Source organism: Megascapheus bottae, chromosome 18 (assembly GCF_031878675.1).
Source record: "Megascapheus bottae isolate mThoBot1 chromosome 18, mThoBot2.hap1, whole genome shotgun sequence".
NCBI classification, from domain to species: Eukaryota; Metazoa; Chordata; class Mammalia; order Rodentia; family Geomyidae; genus Megascapheus; species Megascapheus bottae.
The window spans coordinates 29,161,181-29,185,360 of record NC_143526.1 but is presented as its reverse complement, the minus strand read 5'-3'; the positions used below and the strand labels follow the sequence as shown (position 1 = coordinate 29,185,360).

Genomic DNA, 24,180 nt, shown 5'->3' with positions numbered 1-24,180 from the left:
AGGAATACCTTCCCTGTGTGACTGCTTCCCTATGTGTTTCAAGATTCACCATGGGTATCTTCACCAATTAGCATCTTATACAGCCCAGAGGCAACCCCCTCCATCCCATTTGCCCTTTCTTCTCTACTTCTGAGATCAATTGGTATGGCTGAGGGACAGATCTTATGTGTATGTGTATGCTGGTACTAGGGCTTAACCTCAGAGCCTGGGCATGATTCCTTAGCTTTTTTGCTCAAAGTTAGTGCTCTACCCCTTGAGCCCCACATCCACTTCTGACTTTTTGCTCTTTTCTGCTCAGGCTGGCTATAAACCCCAATTCTCAGATCTTAAGACCCCTGAGTAGTTAAGACTGTAGGTATCAGAGGAGAACTTTATTCAGTGCTTAGGGAGTAGACTGCCTTTGGATACATGTTTTATTACAGTGGACAGTCTATGTATCTCATGATTCACAGTGATTAGTACCACCCCACCTCTTCCCTCCACTCTCACCATCCAGCTTCCTCACAAGCTTGCCTCTGCAGGGCTGAGACCCTTGTGGAAACAGTTTACCTGAGATCTTCTGATTAATGGCTCGGACCTTGTTTGGAGAAGCCTTCCCTAAAGTAGCCTTGCTTTTCACTTTATCTCAAACACCACTACTTATTTGCTGTTTTATTTCCCTCCCACTGTTAAGTTTAGCTAACCCGTTTAACACCATAACCCTGACATCTGGCACAATGCTTGGCATGGGTCAAGTAACAATCTGCCATTGAACAAGTTAATGATTGTGTTTATGGACAGCTGTATCTATCCCTCTTGAGAGGAGAGACTGCCTCTTGCTCACATCTGTACTCCTGATGCCTAGCAGGATGTCCTGGAGCCATTTTCTAACTCGCACTTGGCCATGAGAACACTCTAGAGATGGGGTGCCTCAATCCCTCAACCTCCATCCCATCCTCTCCACCTTCAAGCCCAGAGTTCTCACCTGACAGGAAGAAGACCACCACAACGGAGTTAATGATGGAAAACCAGTGGATTTGCACATCACTCATAGTCAGGTAAGTGTCCCAGCGAGAGGCCCATTTGATGTCACTTTCCTGGCAGGCAGGAAGAGGCACTTAGTTAGGCTTCCTGCCCTAGAATCCTGGCCCGGACCCTTGTGGAGCACTCACACCCCTTCTCACCTCCCAGTGCACAGAGTAGGTGAAATACAGCTGATTCTCCTTGGTAGGGTCAATTTCTTGGGGTGAGGAGTTGGTACCCTCAGGCAGGGTACATGAACTCTTTTCATCTGCTTTGAGGTCTGTGAGAGACAGAGACTGTTCTTGCAGCCAGTACCACTCCCTAAGGGCTCCTTCAAGTGTCCTTAAGGCTTCCTGTGTGGGACTGGGGCCTCCAGTGTCTGAAGGCTGGGAGCACAGCAGTCAACCGTGATTTTCATGGTGATATTCTCAAATCTCTGACTTCCCAAAGGGCCTTTGGGGCTGCAGACAGGCGTGTGCACAGGCAGTCTAAATGCCATCTTTATATCGTAACACTTGGAGCAAACATCCACGCATTCACGCACTCAGGCCCATTCTATACACTTCAAAATGGTGGCTCTCTCTACCACATTTGCTTACTCTCCATTCTGAAGTCATCACTTAGTGTTTCACACACTCAGATGTGTTCCCTTTCATTCTGTCATCCATCCCTTATTCCGCCAAGGCATCTCTATATCTATTCAACCTTTCATTCAGTGCCCAGGACTGTGCTGGATGCTGGAGATCGGTAATCTCAATGAGCCACTGCAGGAACAGTGACCTCCAATCATTCCATGTGCAAATGTAAAACCGTATACTCACAGAAAGAAAGAGCCAGTACAGTGCTCTGAAAGAACAGGATCTACATTTTATGAGACTTTCACAAATTACTTTATTTGTAAGCCATGTTCTAGAGTTTTCCAAAAAGCTACCTCCTATCCCACCATGAACCTAAGACCAGTCCTGCTCTGTAGCTCAAGGACAACCTATAGTGTGTAAGGGCTGACTTGGGGGGTAAAACTGGATCTATTCACCTGGGGCCCATCAGCACCGGGCTGGGCTCTCAGACTCCTGTTGACCCTGGGCAAATGTAACCTGTGCCAATCACTCACAGAAGGAGAGAAAGAAGAAACAAACCATTGCTCTATGGCTTTTTCTGTATCCTTGCCCCTGGTTCTTCAACCTGCATAAGAATAGGCTGCTTCCTATCTGTTTGGCTACCTTCTGGGGTTGCTGGGAAGAGGTGAACTGGTAGGGCTCCTGCTTACTACACAGCCCATGTCAGTTGTCCTTCACCCCCATCTTTTCTATTGAGAATACACAAATGACCTCTCTGTAGCTGAGGCGAAAAATGTGTCCCACCCTGAACGTGGAGGCCCAGGCCCATCCAACCCTGCCCCTCTGGTCAGACCTCCCCACTCACCCTCCAGCCTGATGCTCTGGGGAATCACCTCGAAGCGGACGACTCGGTATGTGTGCTCCTGGTCCTCTTCCATGTCCTCCCGGTGATAGTACAGGATGAAAGAGAGGTGGTTGTGCAGGTAGATCTAAAGAGAAGAAGAGAACAAAACAGCTAACAGCGAGGAAACAGTTACCCAGGGAGACGATCACAGGTATCAGAGCAATACCTAGAATCTCTGCCCTCTCCTGGAAAGCTTCAACTAAGACTTCCTAGGCCTTCGTTTGTAGGCCTTCTACTATTTGATCCTAATTTAGTTACCTATACCACCTTCTAAAACACAAGAGTGCACTTGGTCTCTCCAGTGCCAACCAAACCACACCCCTGCCCCTCCACCAGAAAGACTCAGATTGTTTGAATTACTCAGCAAAGCCTGGAAGACTTTACATATGCTGTACAAATATGGAAACATAGCTCAAGACAACTAGCAAGTAGTAGAAGCAGGATTCAAACTCAGAGAGGCCATAGCTGTTTTGAACACTGATCAAGTTCCAGGTTCTTTTCTTGGTTTTACCTTTATAAACAGAATGTGATACTGTAGCAACCAAGTCTTTACCTTCTTAGAACACTGACCCAAAGCTTCAGTCTTCTGAAGAGCCCATCTTTCCAAAGACACCAGGGGAAATGTACCCTTGCTGACTCCCATCTCTTGTTTTCAAGCCTAGAGCTGTTTCCTGTTCTCTGTGGCCCCATAGGAGTGTGACTTGAGAGGTGTAGAGCCCCAGCCTGCTGAGTGTGTCAAAGACAGTCTACCTTATTGACATCTGTGAAGCCCAGCCGGTAGCCATGTTCAAACTGCACATCTTTTTCCTTCTTCTTGTCATCACTGTCACGGTTGGAGTACAGCTCCAGCCGGGTGGCCACAGGCAGGTTGTCAGCAATGCTGGAAACCCAAAGCCTCACTTAGTCCCTCTGGACCGCCTCTCTTATCCATCCCTCCACAGTGTGCATGCAAGGCCAGCAGGACGCAGAGGACAGCTTACAGGTGGACGTAGTAGTCTTCTGTGATGCGCTCAGCTACCAGCCGGCTCTGCTCCACTGTCAAGGTCACTGGCTTATTGGACTGGCTGCACAGCACCTCACATTTCTTCTCACTGTTCATGAGAACCTGGAAAGGGGTGTTGACAATCCGGTCCCCTCTCAGCACCTCTCCTGCCGTAAGAGAGACAGATGGAGCTCAGAGCTTCAACCCTGAGGTCACTGAGATCAGCAGCCATGGAGCCACCGGAGGCAAGGCAAAGTAGACTTCCCCAGATATCACCAGCACCATGCCCATCAGTCAACACTCTGTCCCAGGTGCTTGTACCCAGCTTGCCCCTCTAACTTGCCCCATCACCCTTCCTCCTCCATGCCCTAGTATCACTACTGCCTATCGCAGAGTTCACCAAAGCCCACACTTCCTTCTATACCAGTGGGCTTTAGGTGGTGTCTTCTTGGCTTTGTATGCCATTATCTGCTCCATGTACTAACTTAAAGCTCAACTTTTTCCCTTCCCCCTTTCCTGTACTAGTTCCCCTACACAGAGACAGACCATGGAGTGAGGAGAGACTGCTCTGACTTCAGGCTGCATGTTGTTGCACCTGCCTTTGACACTTAGTACCTCAGCAGTCTTGCTTAGTCACTTACCTTCACTGAGCCTCCATTTCCTCCTCCACAAAATGGGAGTTACAGTGAAAAATAAAGGAGCCATTCATGTCCCAGGCATAGAGCAGAGCAGAAAGGCATCAAATATCATTTTCATTGCCAACAATAAGTCTGTGCCATTTTTTTTTAAAGAAACTTACATTAGTTATACAGGGGGAGGGATTTCACATATTTGCAAAATATTCCAATTAACTTTACTCCCCTTGCCCTTCCTTTTTAAGGACTGGGCCTTGCTATGTAGCCTAGGTGGGCCTTTAACTCTCAATCCTCCTGCTTCAGCCTCCAGAGTGCTGAAATTCTGTTTGCCAGATTCTAGGAGGAGAAAGTGAGTTACTACCACTGCCTTTTTTTCTTTTTCTTGAGAGTCTCACTGTGTAGCTCAGCTGATCTGGAACTTATATTCCTTGCCTCTGTACTTTTTCATATGTCAGGGATATTTTGTTCAGTATATTTATATTTTGTTTTTGGCTCCCTTACTGGCTATGGATTCTTTGAAGGGAAATACTATTTCCTATTTATTTTTCTTCAGATCCCAATTCAGGCAGGGAAGAGAGTGGGGTCAAATCCAGAATCAAGCTCGGCACTGGTGGCTCACACCTGTAATCCTACCTATTCAAGAGGCTAAGATCTCGGGATCGTGGTTCAAAGCCAGCCAGGCAGGAAAGTCCATGAGATCTTATCTCTAACTAACTACAAAAAGGTAGAAGTGAGCTGGGAGTTTGGCCTAGTGGTAGAGTGCTTACCTAGCATGCATGAAGGCCTGAGTTTGATTCCTTGGTACCACATACGTAGAAAAAGCCAGAAGTGGCTCAAATGGTAGAGCTCTAGCCTGGAGAAAGCCCAAGGACAGTGCTCAGGTCCTGAGTTCATGCCCCAGGACTGGCAAAACAAAAAAACAAAACAAAACAAAAAATGTGGAAGTGAGCTATTGCTCAAGTTGTGGAGTGCTAATATTGAGTGAAAAAGCTTGGAGACAGCACTCAGGCTCAGAGTTCAAGCCCCAGGACTGGCAAAAAATGAGAAATAAGAAATTAATAAAACCCAGAAGCTGCACTGATACATTGTGTGCCTGACTGCTGCCTAAGAAAAACCTCCTGTCAGACATCATACCTCACAGGCTCAGAGCAGCTCACAAGTATCAGCTAACCCCACTGTGCTCTCATTCTGAACCACTTAGCAACTCTGCAGTGACGAAGAGAATCTGGGACAGGCTGCAGCAGATCCACCGAGCCAACAGGCAGGACTAACACCTCTATATGCATGTGATCCAACACTTGCCTACCACACTGGATCTGCCTACCACAGCTGTCTGCCCTGTCATCTAGTCACCTGTTTTCTCATTCATAAACATATGCTGCTACTGTCAATGTGCCAAGCCCTGAAGATAGTGCTGTGCAGACACAATCCCAGAATTTATGGTCTAGTGGGAAGTCAGACTGATTAAATCATCAGCAAAATAGAATACACAGTATTATGTGGCTTGCTGTGGACATGGAGACATGGGGCTAGGAAAGTTTCCACAAGTTACTGGTGTTTAAAGTGACCCTAAAGGAAAAACAGTGGTAATTTAGCAGAGATAAGGGAAAAGTATGTCCAAAGGCCCTCAAGGACGAAGTAATTGGGGAAAACTTAACAGGTAGGTGTGGCTACAAAGCAGTGGACTTGGGAATGATTAGACTGAACTGGAGAGATTGGGAGAGATGGATGAGAGCTGCATACCAGGGAGGTTTATGACAACCAGCTTGTCTATTGGGTGGGAGTACTCACCAATAGTACCCTATTGGGTGGGAAGATGTTAACTAATTCTGGTTTCAGAAAGACCACTCTGGCTATTTGATGACGCAAGTAAGTTGTAAGGGCAATGATACCAGTCACACAGGTGAGTGAGGATAGGGTAGAAAAGGAGCATGTAGGTTTCAGAAGCAACCATAGTACAGAGATCCAAGAGCTACCAAGGAGGTGGGCCCTGGGGAGCTGCTGCTGGATGGGTACTAGGCTGGGAGAAAGGGGGTGCATGTTGGGAGTCTCAGGTTTCCATGACCAGATTCCAGGGGGACAAACAAGAAAAAGCAAATTCAGATGGGAGGTATTTACAGTTTAGCTATGTCAAACAGGCATTCAGACACCAGGATATAACACTCAGAAGAGAGGTCAGGGCAGAGAGGGAAGCTGCGAGTTGCTGTTACAAGGACTACTATAGCAGGACTACTGGCTGCGGTGTTATAGGAACAACACTTGGTTATTTAGCCATGCCTGGTCCTGGTGAGCAATGCTTCCAGTGCAGACGAAGCTACCCAGGAGGGAAGCAGGATGGAGAAGGGCCTGGATGAAGTTCTTTCCCCACCAACCCAATTTAGAGGGCTGGTAGTGCAGGTAAGCCTGAAAAGCCCTGACATGAACCGGAAACCAGATAGCTAGAACATCAACAGGACACCTGCAGAGTCCATGGCTGACAGCATCTTACAGATGACAAACTAAGGACCAGACAGACAAGGGTTTGCTAAGAGACAGTGGTAATGCTAAGCTCCTGGGCTCCTTCCTCATCTCAAGTCCTACAGATCAACAAAGAGTTGGTTTGAGGAGGAGCTGCAGAGAGGGGAACAAGCAAGGTAATGTCACATCATGATATTTAGAAATTAAATTTAAACAAGATTGAGGACATACTGGCTCATTTTTAATACAGAAGTGCTCCTTCTTTTTCCTTCACATGAGGTCTTGCTACGTGCCAGACTGATCTCAAGTGCTTAAGCTCAGGCTAGTTCAAGTAAGGGGACAAAAAGCCTGTCCAATGCACTTGCTCAAGTATTCCTTTTATCAGTGAACCACAAGCTACAGTGTGGGTTGCCAGCACACCTGCCACAGGGATACAATGCCCACACCACAGTATGAATTAACATCAATGTGACTGACAACAATCTTAACACAGTCCAATGAGCCTAAAGACGGTGCCTCCCTGGACAGCACAAAGAATGCTGGATTTAATCAAAAGGCCCCAACCTGGCCTTGTGGGCAGTAGGTTGAGAGACTGTCATTCCTCCAGCCTGAAGGGAGGGTGATTATGCTAAGCCAACAGTGTTCTTGTAAGAATCATATAGGATAGATTACAGACTTTACTTAAGGGCATGGACTCTGCTGCTTGGTAGGTGAGTGTTCTGGGGCAAGAGACTTCACCATCTGTACTTCACTTTCCTTATCTATAATAAGACAGTAAGGGAATTTATTGTCCTAAATTCTATACTTCTGAAGCTCAGTGTCATGTGGTTAACAAGTGGAGAAAGTGAGGCTGAGTCTTCTTTTTGGAGGTGCTCAAGTTAAAACTCAAGGCTTTCTTCCATTTGATAGACAGGAGCTCTACCACTGGAGCCACATGCCTCAGCTCTTGTGCTCTTAATCTTTTTTTTTTTCCCTTAAGGCTGGTACTCTACTACTTGAGCCATAACTTCACTTCAAGATTTTTGGTGATTTATAGGAGATAAAGAGTCTCACTTGGGACTTTTCTGCCTGGGCTGGCTTTAAATTGTGATTCTCCAATCTCAGCCGCCTGCAGCTGTTTTCTTTGTTTTGTCTTTTCATGTTTTGTTTTTGCTTTAGTTCTTTTTCAGATAAAAGTATCATATTTTTGCTCTGGGCTGACTTCCGATCTAGATCTGGCTATGTATAGTGTCCCTCATGGAAGGAAACATTACAGGCACACACCACCATATCTGGTTTGTTGGCTGAGGTGGAATCTTGCTAATTTTTTACCTAGGCTTACCCTGAATGTTGAGCCTTTCAACCTCTGCCTCCTGGTAGTTTGGACAGTAGGTACTACTTACTGCACTGGTTAAAAACTGAGATTTCCACTCAGGACTTTGGACTAAAACCCTTTCTTTCTTTCTTTCATCCTCCTCCTCCTCTTCTTTTTTTTTTTGGTGGGTCATGGGGCTTGGACTCTGGGCCTGGGCACTGTCCAAGCTCTTCAACTCAAGGCTACCACCCTACCCTAGAGCCACAGCCCCACTTCCCATTTTCTACTGATCAAGTGGAGATAAGAGTTTCACATTCTTTAGTGCCCAAGCTGGCTTTGAGCTGGCTTTGAACTGCGTTCCTCAGATCTCAACCTCGTGAGCAGCTAGGATTACAGGCTAAGCCATTGCGCCTGGTTTCTTTCTTTTTTTTTTTTTGTCAGCTGTAGGGCTTGAACTCAGGGCCTGGGTGCTATTTTCAAGCTCTTCATTTCTTTCTTTTTTTCTTTTTTTTTGTGGGTCATGGGGCTTGAACTCGGCCTGGTCGCTGTCCCTGAGCTCTTCAGTTCAAGGCCACCACCCTACCCTTGAGTCAAGTCCCACTTCCCATCTGGAAGTTAATTGGAGATAAGAGTCTCAGGTCCATTTGTGCCCAGGCTGGCTTTGAACCTTGAGCCTTAGATCTCGGCCTCCTGAGTAGCTAGGATTACAGGTGTGAGCCACCGTACTCAGCTTCAAGCTCCTTCATTCAAGGATAGTGCTCTGCCACTTTGAGCCACAGTGCCACTGGTTTTCTAGTGGTTAACCGGAAGAGAGAAAGTCTCTCAGATTTTCCAGCCCAGGCTGTCATAGGGTAAAACACACAAATACTTAGGCTGGACATAGGTCATATGGAGGGTTGGATGATGGTGCTGCCTGCTTTTGGTTAAATTATCCCCAAGGTCTGACTCTAGCTGGTCAGGGACCTTCAGTACCTAGCAGCAGGTATGCTTGTTAGCTAGAGATTTTGGAAACACATGAGTCATAGGAATCCTGACAGAGAAAGTGACTCTTTTAGGGGCTTGACCAAGAGCCAGTTCTCACCAGCACCAGTGGCTTATACCTATAATCCCAGCTACTTAGAAGGCTGAGATCCAGAAGGTCGAAGCTTGAAGTCAGCCTGAGCAGAAAGTCTGTTTCCATTTCTAAAATAAAAAAAGTAGGGCTGGAGGCCTGGCAGGATACCAGGTGAGGAAGCAAGCTGAACAAAAAGGTTCACTCACAAACCAGTTTTCTCTTTCACTTTCCTAAGGTAGAAGAAAAATTTATTAAATAAGGTCCTTGAGGTCAAGAACAGCACCTGTCCATACTTTTTGTTGTTGTTGTTGATTGTGGGGCTTGAACTCTGGGCCTGGGTGTCTTTGAGCTCTTCAGCTCAAGACTAGCGCTCTATCACTTGAGCCACAGCGCCACTTCTCTGCTCACTCAAACTTTTATCTCTAAGACTTAACAGAGATAGGCTAAGAGGAAGTACTGACCATGTGAGCTGTGCAGACAGCTCTCGTCATTTAATTTCCAATTCTACCAAATGGAGAATTGCTTAAATTAGAAAAAAAAAAAGTGGCTACTATTCAGGGAACACTGGTGTCAGACACTGCTCTGGGAGCTTCACACAGTACTTGCACAGCTCAGCAAGTATGGTGATGTCTCTGCTTGCTCCAGGGCAGAGGTAATCACTCATTATTTCAATTAAAGGTGGAACAGGTAATAGAAGCCCCTAGAAAGTAGTGGATATTTGGAAAGAAACTAAGTGCTCTGACTCTGAAGACTGAGCAGGTGGATTTGAAGCCCAGCTTAGCTTTAATTGACTGTACAAGCAGAGGCAGGTCACTTAATCTGCCAAGTAATAAAAACCACAACTACTGCCCCAGGGCAGTTACAAGGATTAAGCAAGTTACCAGGCACATAAACTCTGAACAACAGTGCAATAGTAAGTGCTGGGATGGGCAACCATAACCATCATCAGGAAAACGATGCTGGGCTCTTTGGGCTGAAGCAGATCAGAGAAGAACTTACCCAAATTCTCTGCCTTGTAGGTTATTTTGCTGGGCTGGCAAAAGGGTAACGAATAGTATTCATAAGGTAGCTGGGTTCGAGAGCTGGTGAGCTTTACTGCCTGGTAGGAAAACAAAAGCCATTACATTCTTCATTCCAGCAGAAGCTGAAGATGACTGTTCTGAGAATGCTTCTTGAACCTGCTCATCATTAGCACACTTGGGGAAAGGACACACTAAGCAAAATTATTGGAATAGACACCACAGCATACTATAAACTGTACTATCTATAATTGTGGATTTTAGTTTTCCCTAGTTTTAGACTGAATTTATAGATTTAGTTTAAAATCATGAGACTGAATATACAGAGTTTTAGAATGTATGGCTTTCTTTTGACAATATAATTTCACTCTAGGCATCCACCTTTTAGGGAATGTTACAAGTAAGGAAAAATCTTTAGGAATAAAGTTGTTTGTAAATACAGAGGTTCACTCCCTGCTCACACCTTCAAGTCCTCCTGCCCCAAGCTTTCTCCTTTGCCCTACTCCATGTCTACCTAATGCCTTCCCATCTGTATGTCTCGGCTTCAGTCCCCTTACTGATGAGCCCTATCCCCTACCCACTGTATCCAAAGGACCTGTTTCAACTCCCTGAGCTTCTTTATAGCGCTTCAGATAAACTGCAGTTATTTGCTTTACTGGGTTGTTACAAATCACTCTCCTGCAAGAAACAAAGATTTAAGCTCCACAAGAACACAAACCACATGTGTCTTGATCTGTGCTTACAGCAAGGCAGAGCAGGTATTCATTAAATGTCTACTGAAGAAGAAAGGAAAACCTAAAATCACTAAACACCTTATAAAGGAAAACTTAAGAAACCATGGTAGTGAGCTGGGAGTTTGGCCTAGTGGTGGAGTGCTTGCCTAGCATCCATGAAGACCTGGGTTTGATTCCTCAGTACTTCATACATAGAAAAGGTCAGAAGTAGTGCTGTGGTTTAAGTGGTAGAACACTAGCTTTGAGACCCAAGGACAGTGCCCAGCCCCTGAGTTCAAGCTCCAGGAAAGGCAAAAAAATACCCCCCCAAAACCCAAAAGGATCTGTGGTTTCAGTTAAGTGTAGTACACAGTTCATTGAAGGCTCAAGGAAAGTATTTAGGAAAAAATGCAAACACACAGATTATAGCTACAGAATGGGAAGCAGGCACAGAAAACTCAAACACAGATAAAATAAAACACTGTACTCTCACCTCCCAAATACATACCTTTACTATTTAGGAACTACCCATTGTTCACCATATCACATCTATTATCACTCTTTTTGTTTCATCATTCATATATAAAGAGGCCAGCTTCACCTTTATGCTCTCTTTGCAACCTAGGTGTCCACTCCTACACACTCACCCTGGCAGGACTGGAGTCCATCATTCCTATACTCCCTATTCCTTTGCTCAAGAGGGGACATTTGACAGGAGCCAAAGTAGGAGAAAGGATACTGCACTGGTGAAGAGAGCAGGCTTGAAATTAACCTTATACCTGCCTCACCACCGTAAGCTTGAGCATATTAGTTTACCTCCTTGGGTTTTAGGTTTCCTTACCTGTGAATTACACTGATGTTTGTAAAACAGAGTGCAGAGTGCAGTCACTGTTTTCTTTTTTTGGGGGGGGAAGAGAGCGGGCATCATACGACATGGTAGGTCAAATGCCTGGCTTGTAAATAAGCCTCGGTAAATGTTACTTGGACATTTTTTCTGGCAAAACTGCCTTCTAAGGAAGAGAGGCTCCCAATAAATGAACAATATCTAGCAGATGCTAGATATACAGAGAAAATTGGTAACAGAGGGGGATGAAGCAAATAAAAGTAAGTGGCAGAGATATCACAGAAGAGGTGAATGGACTGAGACAGAGATGTCTCTGTATATCTGTTGCTTATGAGCAACAAGAGGAGCAAAAGTGGTGCACATGCATATGAATACACAGACAGACCAGCAGAAATAGACCACTTTCACTGGAGAGAGGTGGAGAGGCACAGTGCCGGAGGCAAAGAGGGAGCGCGATGCAATGCTCCTGAACTGCAGGCAGAGGTGCAGCCCTCAGTGGAGGTCTTTGCTGTCTGTAATCACAGAATGGACATGGAAGGTGATTCTCTGTCCTCTACCCTGGCTGCCCTACATAGATGCAGCTATGTCTTTGGGCACACTCACCTTGATTTCTACAGGGTCGTTTTGGTGAAAGTTGATTGGTGCAACCCCTGGGACATAAAAGGCGCTTGTTTCACTTGTGAGAGAGAGGAGTACCAGGGACCACATCCACCAACCCTGCTGGGAAGAAGACAGGCTGCGGTTGGAATGGAGAAAAGAATGAAATCCTCACTATCCCCACACAGGGCAGATGATGTGGCAACACCTCTGCTCCACTGACCAAGTGTCATCTCATGTTCTGGTAAGCCTCTGACCCTTGTAAACAGGACCAAATGCTCCCAAGCATGCCAGTCTAATGATTCTGGTCTTCCAGAAATGAGCCACGAAATGAGTCACATAATTAATGTCTATGCAAAAAAGAAGACTATCTCACAGGAGTCATAACACCATACTCCTGTGCGTTGTCTTTTTTTGTGCTGATTTTGGGGGCTTGAACTCAAGGCTTCATGCTCTCACTTCTTTTTTTTTTTGGCCAGTCCTGGGCTTGGGCTCAGGGCCTGAGCACTGTCCTTGGACTTTCTCAAGGCTAGATAGAGCTCTACCATTTGAGCCTCAGCACCACTTCCGGCTTTTTTCTATGTATGTGGTACCAGGGAATCAAACCTGGGTCTTTGTGCATGCAGCAAGCACTCTACCACTAGGCCAAACTCTCGGCCTTTTTTTTTGTTGTTGTTGGTCGTGGGACTTGAACTCTGGGCCTGGACAAAGTCTCTGAGCTCTTCAGCTCAAGGCTACTTCCCTACCCCTTGGGCCACAGCACCACTTGCCGTTTTCTAGTGGTTAACTGGAGATAAGAGTCTCATGGACTTTAGTGCCTGGGCTGGCTTTGAACCTTGATCCTCAGATCTCAGCCTCCTGAGTAGCTAGGATTATAGGCGTGAGCCACTAGAGTCTGACTGAGCACTGTTCTTTTAACTGTTTCCCAATGTATCATTCCAGTACAGCTTGCAGGAAATTAAGCACCACAATGTTCTGTAAGTAAGTTCCTATTTCTCTTTATAGCAACAGGCTCACTTTGTCAGGAAGCACTTTGGTTTTCAATATGTCTTTCTACAAGTGTTCCCCAAAATGGCACCTCCTACTCCTCCCTCTCTTAGTCCTAGCCCCACAAATGTGTTGTCTCTTGACAGCACCCCTTCTGCATCCCTCAGGGCCTTCATCTACACTACTCTTTCTGCTCTAACACCCTCTCCACAGGTAATTGCATGGAGGACTCATCCTTATTGCATTTAGGTCTCTCTCCAAGGTCACTTCCTCTCAAGTTTTCAGTGGCCTTTCCATCTAAAATGACATCCTCACGCCTCCCATTACCATCTCTAGTTCTTCACCTATTAGGGAGAAAGACTCAGAAAATGTCTTTTTTTTTTGCCCATCCTGGGAACTGAACTCAGGGCCTGAGTACTGTCCTTGGGTTTTCTCAAGGACAGAGCTCTACCACTTGAGCCATAGCACCACTTTTTGTTTATGTATGTGGTACTGAGGAGTCGAACCCCAGTCTTCATGCATGCTAGGCAAGCACTCTACCCCTAGGCCAAACTCCCAGCCCTCAGAAAATATCTTATACAGGAGAGAGACACCTAGACATCTAGAATCTAGTGTAAGCAATGCCAACCTCTGACCTCAACAAAGTGTCTCCACCTATTGAAAGAACTAGAAGAACTGCTAGACTCATTTCTCTGTCCGATAGGAACAGTGAACATTTGTCATCCACATGCCTAAAACACCAACTTAATTGTGTGCCTCCATCTGCCTTTCTACACTCTTCACTGCTGCTGTTTTCCCCCACCCAGACACTGGCCACAGCCTCGTAATCACTTTGTTGTACAGCCTTCCCTACCCATCAAGTTTATACTCTTCACTCTCCACAGTTCAGGATTCCTTCCAATATGCAACTTTATAAGCAATCACTTGAAAGAGGCTTGCCGAAATGCAGACTCATTTGCATCTTTGCCTGGACTAAAACTTTAAAATTCTAGTCAGGCGCTATGGCTCATGCTTGTAGTCCCAGCTCTGTAGGCTATGGCAGCTTCACTTGAGTCCAGGAATTTGAGGCCAGGCTAGACAACATGGTGAGTACACTGGTGTGATTTGGTCAGAGCCTTAAAAGCAATATACTTAGTAGTGAGAGTCTGGCCTAGTGGCATGCTTGCCTAGCATGCATGAAGACCCAGGTTCAGTTCCTTGGTATCACATACATAGAAACGCTGGAAGTGGTGCTGTCGCTCAAGTGGTAGAGCTCTAGCCTTGAGAAAGGTCCAAGGGCAGTGCTCAGGCCCTTATTTCAAGTCCCAGGGCCAGCGCGCGCGCGCACACACACACACAAAATCATCAATGTTGGGCTGAGAGTTTGGCCTACTGGTTAAAGTGCTTGCCTAGCGTGCATGAAGACCCGGGTTCGATTCCTTGGTACCACATACATAGAAAAAAGTCGGAAGTGGTGCTGAGGCTCAAGTGGTAGAGCTCTAGCCTTGAGAAAGTCCAAGGACAGTGCCCAGGCCCTGAGCTCAAGCCCAGGACTGGCAAAAAAAAAAAAAATCATCAATGTCAAAGCTTCATTCAGATTATTGGTCATCTTGACCAATTCAGTCAGAATCTGAGAGATAGGACCCTGGTTTCTGTCTTTTTAAAGGGTTCCTATGGAGGCCGGGAGCATCCTCTAGTGGTAGAGTGCTCACCTAGCATGCATGAAGCCCTGGGTTCAATTCCTCGGTACCACGTACTCAGAAAAAGCTGGAAGTGGTGCTGTGGCTCAAGTGGCAGAGTGCTAGCTTTGAGCAAAAAGTGTCCAAGGAGAGCACCCAGGATGGAGAAAAAAAAGAGGGGGGGAGGGCCTCAGGTCCTCATGACTTAAAGTGAGATCTCTGGAGACAGCATCACCATTTTCTGGAAGCTCCTGAACTGAGACTGTAGCAAGCTGTCATGTTACAAGTCCACCTCTCTAGAGATCCTTAGAGTCGGGATCACGAACCACAGCTCAGGAGAAGTACCAATCTGAGATGATCTTTATTTCTCTTTGGCCAGGTTCAAAACTGCACCTTGCCAATCAACAAGGAGGTGGGAGGCATCTGCCATATACTGAGGAATACTGAGTTTGGGGCCCTAAAGTATTGGCAAGAAGTTGAAGCCTATGTAGCTTCATCGATGTAGCTTTGCTGGGCTGTGTCCTGTCCTCATTTATTAGGAAGGGTTCCTGTAGTAAAAGTGGGATCGGAGAGAAACTAACCAGTGAGTCATTATTTCGGGCAGTAGGATCATTATTCTCACTATCTGAAAACAGATGTTCGGAATTTCCCCTCCACAACAGCCTGGTACCAGACCTTTTAGTCTTATCAGATAAGCAATGTGAAGCTAGGGCACAGGATTACAATCTCCTCAGTTTATCCAGCCAATTAAATGTAAGAAGTTCTACAGCCTTTTGAAACAGATTCTTCTAGACTCAGCAGAGAGACACCACCCTAGGGAATGCAAGGACTCCCTTGAGAACTCAGATTGCAAAGGAATGAAAAGCAAATCCTGAAAGACTTCAACACCTACGTGTTCCAAAGACTCAGAGCAATGCAGTAAGTTTCCTATGACAAGCAAAGCCAAAACCACACAACAGTGAAAACAACAGTTAATAACACTCTAACAGCTAGACAGGAAGACAACCCCAAAAGACAACTAGAAACCCAAGTCACAGAGCACCCACTAAGCACATGCCCTAGAGGCAAACATGCTAAGCTTCTCATTTACTTATTCCCCACTTTATGCTAAGCATTTAACACTATTGGTCCCATCATTACATGACAATTACCTGTAGCTTTGTGTCACCATTTTGCAGATGACGCCAGATCACCTGTTATCCAGCCCAAGGTCATCTAGCCTGAATATCCTGTATGGCATCTGAGAATGTAACGATGCTGATGACAACAGCTAATAGTTGCAGAACATTATGTGTCAAATACATAGTTGATATTCCTGTCAATTTCACAATAACCCCATGAACTATTCATGAAGCTCTAAGATGTCAATAGCATTAGATTAGCCAGATGTATTCTGAGTCAGTATGAGCCCAAAGCCCAGTACAGAAATGTGTTCCAATTATTTATTGACAGGCACTATGCGACCAGCCTTGCAGAACACATGCCTACAAGGGGCCTTCCTACAAAGGGCCTTCAGCCAGCTGGCGGACAGATACCACCAATCATGCCAGTAAGTCCCAGAAACCTAGTTTCTTGAACAACAACAACAAAAAAAATCAGGAGTGTGTTGGGGAGTATACAGTTGCAACCACATTGTCTAGGAATGGAGGAAAGTATGTACATGCAAGAATTCAAATCTACCTTAGGCCTGAAGGGAAAGGAAACGTGGCCCTGGAAGAGCAGAACATGAATGCAAAGGCCTGGAGGAAGCTATGAGTGTTTGGCAGGTGAAGTATAGGTACAGGCTGTGCCTTCCTTGTATGGATAAATCACTTGGCAATTTCGTTAAAATGCAGAATCTGACTCAGCAGGACTGGAATGGGAGGTGAGATTCTGCATTTCTAACTAGCTCTCAAGTGATGACAACATTTCTCAGTGTAATCTTCATGGGAAGTCTTGTAAGAAGGAATCAAAATATAGAACAGACACACATGCCTGTGCAAGAAAGGCAAGTTCAAGAGAGTAGCATATACCTGCAATTTCATTTAAGAGTCTGACCTGAATCATGAATTGGAGACTAGCCTGGGCAACAGAACAAATATTGTCCCAAACAAAACAAAAAAAAAAGAAAACCAACTTAGAGGCCTAGCTCAAGTGGTGGAGTGTTAGCCTCATAAGCATGAGGTCCTGTACTATAAGTTAATAAACAAATGGGGAAAAAGACAATTTGGGTAAAAAACATTTACCACATATATGATAAAGGATTAATTTCTCCAGTATATCAAGAACTCTTGTGAACTAATAAAGGACAAGTAAGTCAAAAGAATATGAAGGGGGCCGGGAGTTTGGTCTAGTGGTAGAGTGCTTGCCTAGCATGCACGATGACCTGGGTTCGATTCCTCAGTACTACATACATAGAAAAAAGCCAGAAGTGGTGCTGAGGCTCAAGTGGTAGAGCTCTAGCCTTGAGAAAGTCCAAGGACAGTGCTCAGGCCCTGAGCTCAAGCCAGGACTGGCAAAAAAAAGAAAAAAAAAAAAAGAATATGACAGGACAGTTTAAAAAGGTGCAACGGCCCAAATTCCCTACCTACCCATAATTTTAAAACTATGAGTCAAAGTAAAAGCTAGAGTTTTTTTTGTTGTTGTTTGTTTTTTTACCAGTCCTGGACTTGAGCTCAGGGCCTGAGCCCTGTCCGTGGACTTTCTCAAGGCTAGAGCTCTACCACTTGCGCCTCAGCACCACTTCCGGCTTTTTTCTACGTATGCGATACTGAGGAATCAAACACAGGTCTTTCTGCATGCTAGGCAAGCACTCTACCACTAGGCCAAAACTCCCGGCCCCCAGCTAGGTTTTTTTTCCCTCCCCTTAAGGCTAGTGCTCCACTTGAACCAAGTTCCACTTCTGGCTTTTTTGGTACTAAACTGGAGATAAAGTGTCTCACAGACTTTCCTATCTGGGCTAACTTTGAAACTCATACTCAGATCTTAATCTCTTGAAAAGCTAGGATTATAGATTATAGGTATGAGCCGTGGGTCCATTTTTTTTTTTAAACCTACCAGAGTTACAAAGCACTCAAAAACTGCTTAGGCTGGACGTGGTGGCTCACATCTGTAATCCTAGCTACTCAGGAGGCTGAGATCTGAGGGTTGCGACTCAAAGCCACCCCAAGCACTAAAGACCATGAGACTCACCTCCAATTAACTTCTAGAAAATAGGAAGTGGGGCTTACCTCAAGAGTAGCACAGTAGCCTTGAGCTGAAGAGCTCATGGACAGTGCCCAGGCCGCCCAGGCTGCAGTTTGACTAAGCGTATGACCCACAACAACAACAACAGCAGCAACAACAACAACAAAAAGAAAACTGCTTAGTAGCCAGGTATTAGTGGCCCATGCCTGTATTCCTATTTAGGAGTCTGAGGATTGTAGTTTGAAGTCAGCCGGGACAGAACAGTCCATGAGACTCATATCCCCAATTAACCACTAAAAAGGTAGTGGTGGAGCTGGCTCAAGTGGTATATGCCAGCCTTAAGGGGGAAAGCTAAGGGCTGGGAATATGTCTTAGTGGTAGTGTATTTGCCTAGCATGCATGAGGCCCTGGGTTCAATTCCTCATTAATAAGGCTACTCAGGAGACTGAGTAGTCCAGGCACTAAAAAAAAAGTGAGACTCTTATCTCCAATTAATCACTAGAAAATGGGAAATGTGACTGTGGCTCAGTAGCCTTGAGCTGCCCAGGCTCAGAATTCAAGTCCCATGACCGATCCCCCCCACCCCCCCAAAAAGGAGGGATTGGGGAGGGCTTAAGGGATTACGTCCTGGCCTAAAGTTCAAGCCCCAGTACTGGTGCATACCACAGAAACCCTCAACAAACTATAACTAAACTGGAACTTCCTCAATCAGATAAACAGCAACTATAAAAAACTCACAGCTGATATCATATTGAGTGAACAAAGACATGAATGCTAAGTTCCTCTAAGATAAGTGACAAGGCAAAGAAATCCAATGGTGCCATCTCTATTCAACACTATATTCTTTTTTTTTTTTTGCCAGTCGTGGGCTTGAGCTCAGGACATGAGCACTGTCCTTGGACTTTCTCAAGGTTAGAGCTCTACCACTTGAGCCTCAGCACCATTTCTGGCTTTTTTCTATGTATGTGGTACCGAGGAATCGAACCCGGGTCTTCATGCATGCTAGGCAAGCACTCTACCACTAGGTCAAACTCCCGGCCCCTCAACCCTATATTCTTATCCAGAACTCTAAAATATTAAATATTAAAGGCAACTAGGTAGAGTGACATAAATTTGTAATCTCAGTACTTGGGAAGTGAAGGTAGGAGATGGTAAGTTCAAAACCAGTCTGGGGATACCAATCAATTTCAAGTCTAGTTTGAGTAATGTTGCTGGACCCTGTCAAAAGCAAGCAAACAAACAAACAGCAGTTTATATGATGCTATATCTAGAAATTTCTAAGGCATCTACAAAAAAAATAAGTTAGAGGTCACAGAATATCAGATCAATATATAAAACTTCATTGTAGTGTCTTATATTATCAACAAATGATTCAAAAAATACAAGAAAAATAGTCCTATTCATGGCAAAAAGGAGCCGGGTGCTAATGGCTCATGCCTGTAATCCTAGCTACTCAGGAGGCTGAGATCTGAGGATCATGGTTCAAAGTCAACTCAGGCATGAAAATCCCTGAGACTCTAATCTCCAATTAATCACCAGAAAACTGGAAGTGGTGCTATGGCTTGAAGTGGTAAAGTGCTAGCCTTGAGCTGAAGAGCTCAGGGACAGGGCCTACACCCAGAGTTCAAGCCCCACAAATGCCCCCCACCTCCCTGCAAAAAAAAAAAAAAAAAAAAAAAAAAAAAAGGACTATTCAAAGCCATATGCTGGTGACTCACGCCTGTAATCCTAGCTACTCATGAGGCTGAGTTCTGAGGATTATGGTTCAAACCCAGCCAGGGCTGAAAAGTTACCTTGAGACTCTTTAATCAACTATCAGAAAACCAGAAGTAGAACTGTGGTTCAAAGTGGTAGAGCACTATCCTTGAATAGGACTCAGGGACAACACTCAGGCCCTGAGTTCTAGCCCCATGACTGACCAAAAAAAAAAAAAAAAAAAAGAATATTCAAGCACATTTTTTAGAAGGACTTGGGGCTGGAGTTGCAGCTGAGTAGCACAGTACTTGCTAGCGTGCCTAAGGCCACAGATTCACAGCACTTCCCACCATGACCACCCCCTCTTGAAAAAATATTAAAGACTTTATAGTGAAAATTATAAAACACCAAAGATTTAAACAACTGGAGGTATTCCACATCATGGATTACAAAATTCACGATTGCTACTGGCAATTTTCCCCATAGTGATCTACAAATACAATGTGATCTCTACCAAAATCTGAACAAACTGTAGGCCAGGCTGGCCTCAAACTCTCAATCTTTCTGCCTTTTTTAAGAGTCCAGAAATAAATGAAAAGCTAGTCCACAGACTATCTTTGCCAATCATATATTTCATAAGGATCTGTGCCCAGAATATATACCTTAAAACAGGGGCCGGGAGTTTGGCCTAGTCGTAGAGTGCTTGCCTAGCATGCACAAAGACCTGGGTTCAAGTTCTTGGTACCACATACATAGAAAAAAGCCAGAAGTGGTCCTGTGGCTCAAGTGGTAGAGCCCCAGCCTTGAGAAAATCCAGGGACAGTGCTCAGGCCCTGAGCTCAAGCCCAGGACTGGCAAAAAAAAAAAAAAGACAACAAACAGGTGCTACACATCTGTGATCCAAGAAGGAGGAGGTTGAAGCAGAAGGGTCAGAAGGCCCAGGTACAGAGCTAGATTTGTCTCAAATGAAACAAACAAACAAAAACAAACCAACAAAAAGATGACAAACAATTCAAATAACAAATGGGCAAGGCCTGAGGGTTTAGCTCAGTACTTATCTACCTGTGCTGAGGGCCCAGCACCAATGGGAAGAGAAAGGGGAAGGAAAGAGGGGGAGAAAAAGGGAGAGGAGAATGACCAAAAGATTTGTATAGACATTTCATCAAAGGGGAGAAATGTAAATATGCGAAAGGCTAAAAAGCACATAAGTAGATGTTTGATACTATTTGTTACCAAGGAGATACAAACCGAAAGCACAGTGTGGTACCACTGCTCTCTCACTTGTTACTGGTGGGAACATAAAATGGCACACCCACTTAGGAAAGTTTGGCAGTATTTCCAAAAGTAAAACATAAACTTACTAGTAACTCTAGGCATCAGCAGAAGAGAAAAACAGATGCCGCAGACTTAGGAAGTGGCACAGTGGCTTAAGTGGTAGAGAGCCAGCCATAAGTAAAAAGCAGCTCAGGGACAATGCCCAGGCTCTGAGTTCAAGCCGTGGGACTGGGAAAATATTAATCATAATAAAATAAATTAATTAAATTTCATCACAGATGTGCGTGTAAAGGTTTAGTACAAGCCATGAATTCAGGCATCACCTAGGGTTCTTGGAAAATACACTCCCAACTACTAGCTCAAAACTGCAAACAACCCAGAGGTCTAGCAATTGCTGAATGTTTATGGGGTGGGAAAGGGGGGTAAAGCTTTATCAGTGATACAAGGATACATGTTGTAACATGTAATACCATGTTGTAACATGGATGAACCTCAAAAACATTATAGGAAGTAGGAAGTAAAAGTAAAAAAGCAATGAAACAGTTTGTACTTTGCATGATCCTTTCTTCCTCTTTTTTTTTTTGGGTTAGTCATGGGACTTGAACTCTGGGCCTGAGCACTGTCCCTGAGCTCTTCAGCTGAAGGTTAGTGCTCTACCACTTTGAGCCACAGTTCCACTTCTGACTCCCACTTTGATGAAATGCCCCAAAAGGTTGAAAGCCAAAGGAGACAAAAGCAGAGGAGTGGTCAGCTGGCTGTGGGGGCAGGGCTGTCTACAATGCCAGTCCCTTCACTGGAAAGAAATTGCTGGGGTAACAGAAATGTTCTGAAACACTGTCATTGTGGTGATAGTTGCACAAATCTACAGTTTACCAATGATCACTGGACTGTTCACTTAGAGTGGATGATTTTATAGTATTAACTATACCTTATAGGCAAGGAGTGGTAGTTTAACAATATAATGGCAATTGTTGAACCTGTGCTGTGTACTATTTCTTCTACTCTCCTGTATGTTGAAACTTGTATAATAAAGTTTCTAAAGTTAGGCACTGGTGGCTCATGCCTATATAAAATTCTAGCTACCCAAGAGGTTGAGATCTGAGGATCACAGTTCAAAGTCACACACGGCAAGAAAATCTATGAGACTCTTATCTTCAAGTAACCACCAAAACTGCATAAGTAGAGCTACAGCAAAATAACTCAGGGACAGTACACCAGGACTGGCATACAAAGTTTTTAATAAGTCACTGGAAAGTGGCTCAAGTGGTAGAGTACCTGGTGGCAAGTGTGAAGGACTTCAGAACTTTAAATACATAAATGAATAATGTTTTATATGCATAAAAGTGTTCTGGAGTGTGGGTGCTGGTGGCTCATACCTGTAATCCTAGCTAATCAGAAAACTGAGATGAGGATCATAGTTCAAAGCCAGTCTGGGCAGGAAAGTCTGAGTTTCCTATCTCTAATTAAGCACAAAAAGCCTCAAGTGGAGCTGAGGCTTAAGTGGCAGAGTACTAGCCTTAAGCACAAAAACTCAGGGACTACACCCACGCTGAGTTCAAGGCTCAGTACAGCCCCCTTCCCCCACCCTGCCAAAAAAAAAAAAAGTGCTCCAGAGAAATTTATTATTATTATTTTTTGTCAGGCCTGGGGCTTGAACTCAGGCCCTGAGCACTGCGCTTGGGCTTTTCTACCACTACCACCTTGGGCACTCTACCACCTGAGCCACAGCACCACTTCAGGCTTTTTCTATATATATGGTACCGGGGCATTGAACCCAGGTCTTTGTGCATTCTAAGCAAGCCCTCTACCACTAGGCCACTGTCCCGGCCACAGAGAATTTTTTTTTTTGGTCAGTCCTGAACTTGAGCTCAGGGCCTGAGCGCTGTCCTTGGACTTTCTCAAGGCTAGAGCTCTACCACTTGAGCCTCCGCACCAATTCCAGCTTTTTTCTATGTATCGGGTACCAAGGAATCAAACCTAGGTCTTCATGTATGCTAGGCAAGCACTCTATTACTAGGCCAAACTCCTGGCCTGAGAAAAAATTTTACAAGCAAAAGACTATTTACCTTTGGTAGCCATTTATTCATTTTATAGCTCTTATTTGTAATTGGTACGTATACAGTTACACATTATAATTATATACACATTTTTATACACAAACACACAATTTTCCTATTTTATATTATCATACTTAAAAATACACTTCACTCTTATTCAAATAAAGTATACATAAAGAAGGGAAGGAAATGAATTACTTCTGAAAATACCTAGGTGAGTTCCAAGTAGGAGATGCAGGAAATATGACATGGAAAGGATTCTGCCACCAGCTTCGAAGGTAACCAGACAGTTCCACAATTCTAACCTAAAGAAGAGGGTCACAAAGCCCTCTGAGACTTACAAAAGCTATATACCCTGATTCCATAAGTATTTCCAGTATGTGGGGTGTGATATTTGATTCCAGAAGAATCAAGGACCAAGAAGCCTATGGATCTTTGATAAGACTGTACTATGCCAGGTGTGGTGGTTCACGCCTGTAATCTTAGCTACTCAGGAGGCTAAGATCTGAGGATGACGTTTCAAAGCCAGCCTACACACTAAAGACCATAAGACTCTTTTTTTTTTTAAAGATTTATTTTTAATCTTTTTTTCTTTTTGCCAGTCCTGTGGCTTGAGCTCAGGGCCTGAGCATTGTCCTTGGGCTTTCTCTACCACTTGAGCCACAGCACCACTTCTGGCTTTTTCTATGTATGTGGAGCGCTGAGGAATTGAACCCGGGTCTTCGCGCATGCTAGGCAAGCACTCTTACCACTAGGCCAAACTCCCAGCCCCAAGACCATAAGACTCTTATCTCCAATTAACCACTAGAAAACCGGAAGTGGTGCCGTGGCTCCAGGGGTAGGGCAGTAGCCTTGATTGAAGAGCACAGGGATAACACCCAGGCCCAGAGTTCAAGTCCCATAACCCACCAGAAAAAAAAAAAAAGAGAGACTGTACTTTACAATGAGCTCACGTTTGTAATCTTATGAGTTCACTCCCATTTATAGCCCTATAAGCCTCATAGAGATGTGTGACCCTCATTCAGCTCATTTCTATAAGGGAGGTGGCAAATAGCAAAGTGTGTACTTCTTGGCAAAGTCCTAGGTCTTTTTCTTTCCATCTGAGGCCCAGTGTGAAAAGTCAACTAAATACTGAGTAAATATCTTACATGTTCATAGCCACAAAATGAGTCCTAAGAGAGGAGAACCAGCACATTCACTGTCATTTTGCTTTAGCTGGTTTCCAAGACACAAGATTGCAAAGGCAGCTTGTTAAGGAATGGGTGATTGACAGTTGAGAGACCCT

General features: G+C 44.7%; 1 protein-coding gene across 2 annotated transcripts in view; it reads right to left on the bottom strand.

The window, feature by feature from the left end:
- Positions 1-24,180, bottom strand: part of Tm9sf4 (transmembrane 9 superfamily member 4) — a 46,715-nt gene that overhangs the window by 15,723 nt on the left and 6,812 nt on the right. The window contains exons 2-8 of one of the 2 annotated variants that reach the window (XM_090352156.1): positions 12,065-12,181; positions 9,885-9,984; positions 3,444-3,612; positions 3,214-3,343; positions 2,425-2,548; positions 1,164-1,282; positions 965-1,076 (exon numbers count right to left, since the gene is read on the bottom strand). In XM_090352156.1, the coding sequence (XP_090208282.1) occupies positions 965-1,076; positions 1,164-1,282; positions 2,425-2,548; positions 3,214-3,343; positions 3,444-3,612; positions 9,885-9,984; positions 12,065-12,181 (871 nt within the window). The remainder of the gene's footprint in view (positions 1-964; positions 1,077-1,163; positions 1,283-2,424; positions 2,549-3,213; positions 3,344-3,443; positions 3,613-9,884; positions 9,985-12,064; positions 12,182-24,180) is intronic. The other variant, XM_090352155.1, reaches the window with a different exon arrangement.